This window comes from Trypanosoma cruzi, genomic scaffold (genome assembly GCF_000209065.1).
Source record: "Trypanosoma cruzi strain CL Brener 1047053516379 genomic scaffold, whole genome shotgun sequence".
In the NCBI taxonomy this organism is placed as follows: domain Eukaryota; phylum Euglenozoa; class Kinetoplastea; order Trypanosomatida; family Trypanosomatidae; genus Trypanosoma; species Trypanosoma cruzi.
Genome location: NW_001849300.1, coordinates 22,996 through 24,545, shown reverse-complemented (window position 1 = coordinate 24,545; position 1,550 = coordinate 22,996). Strand labels below are relative to the sequence as shown.

General features: G+C 46.1%; 1 protein-coding gene across 1 annotated transcript, besides 3 other annotated features; it reads right to left on the bottom strand.

Annotated features, from left to right (window-relative positions):
• Positions 1 to 1,550: a sequence feature (heterozygous, Esmeraldo-like haplotype).
• Positions 125 to 175: a microsatellite.
• Positions 304 to 357: a microsatellite.
• On the bottom strand, positions 556 to 1,550 carry Tc00.1047053486901.10 (endonuclease/exonuclease/phosphatase, putative; the record flags this gene model as incomplete). The annotated part of the gene is made up of 1 exon (XM_797277.1): positions 556 to 1,550. A coding segment is annotated over one exon (995 nt), but the record flags the coding sequence as incomplete, so codon positions are not given.

The window sequence follows — 1,550 nt, the reverse complement described above, 5'->3', positions numbered from 1 at the left end:
CCCCCCCCTCCCCCACACACACCACACACATCCCACAGCAACAAGGCAGGTGCTCATCCCAGCTTCAAATTCACCACTTTTCTTTTCCTTCAAAAATGCAGACTCACGCATTCCACACTCACACATGTATACATATAAATATAAATATATGTATATGTATATAGATAGATAAATAAACTCATTCTATAGTATCCGTGTGCAATTATGCGGCATTGCCACACAGAAAGGATAAGACCATGAACAACCATGGAAAACAATATATGAAGGGGAAATATATATAGATATGGATATACGTGAATATTGAAAAAAAAAAAAAAAAAGTAAAAAAAGAAAAAGAAAAGGAAAATAAATAAAAAACAAGAGGGAGATGTTTCATTGCATTGTATTCCTACAAGTGTATACACGTGAAGACTTACCAAACCGCATGCTGCTCCACAGACACACACACAAACACACACCCAAAAAAAAAAAAAATGAAGCAAGAGAGAACACACCACGAGGCATTCCGGAGATTCAAGAAGGTGCGCATTGAAATTCGCCGCTCTCCTAGGGAAATCAACGTGGAAAAGACGGTAAATGTGCACACGTCGCAAGGTCAAATATGGCAACTACCGGCCGATGATCACTTGTCCGAAGGTGCTGTACATCCGTGTAGAGACGTATTCGTACCCTCCCGGCCCTAGAGCCCTGTCCTCTCTTGTAGAGAACACGATCACAGTACGCCGGCATGCGATCCTTCTTCTTTGTGTAATTGTACGCGTCATGAGCAATTTCGTACTTGTACGTTGGACGAAACAAAAGATTTCCCTCATAAAATCGACGAAAAACAAGGCCCTTCGCCCGCTCAAGATTCGGTTGGTCATTATGGACAAGAATCGAGCGGATGTCCTTGTGGTTTTTGATGATGTACTCAATCGCCTTGCGTGTGCCGTTGATGCGATAGTTGAGATCCCCACCAAAAAAGACAAGATCGAACTCGTCCGTGACATCGCGATAAAGCCGAGAGTCAAAATTACTTTGGGCAACCGGAAGGCGCATGAGTGAAAGATCACTGCTGCACTCGACATCGCCACACTCGTCGTCCACACCGTTCCCACATCCTGACACCAACACCTCGTTGTTGTCACCCCCGTCCACGTCTTTCAATTCTTCATTAAACGGACACTCGTGCAAAAATCGTTCCCTAAAAAGTGCCTTGTGGCGGCCTTGAGACCCGACCCGCAACGATCGCACAATGGAAAGATAATCTTTATTCCGCATGTGCACACCTTTTTGATGGGCAGACAAATGAGCTCCAACGAAAAGTAGGGTAATGCGTGGTGGCGCGCTGGCCTCAAAATTAACATCGTCACCTACATGCACGGAGCATAGACCGCCTTCTCTAGGTGAGAAAACCGACGACGTGCTCCCTTCCGTGTGAGAAGTGCTCTCGCCCTTTCTTCTTCCCGGAACCATCTGCAAGGGCGAGACCGTCATGGCGATAGACAACGCCACCGCAACCCCTCCCTTGTTGCCGCCGAGCCCATTAGCAATTCCTGTTTTCACACTTG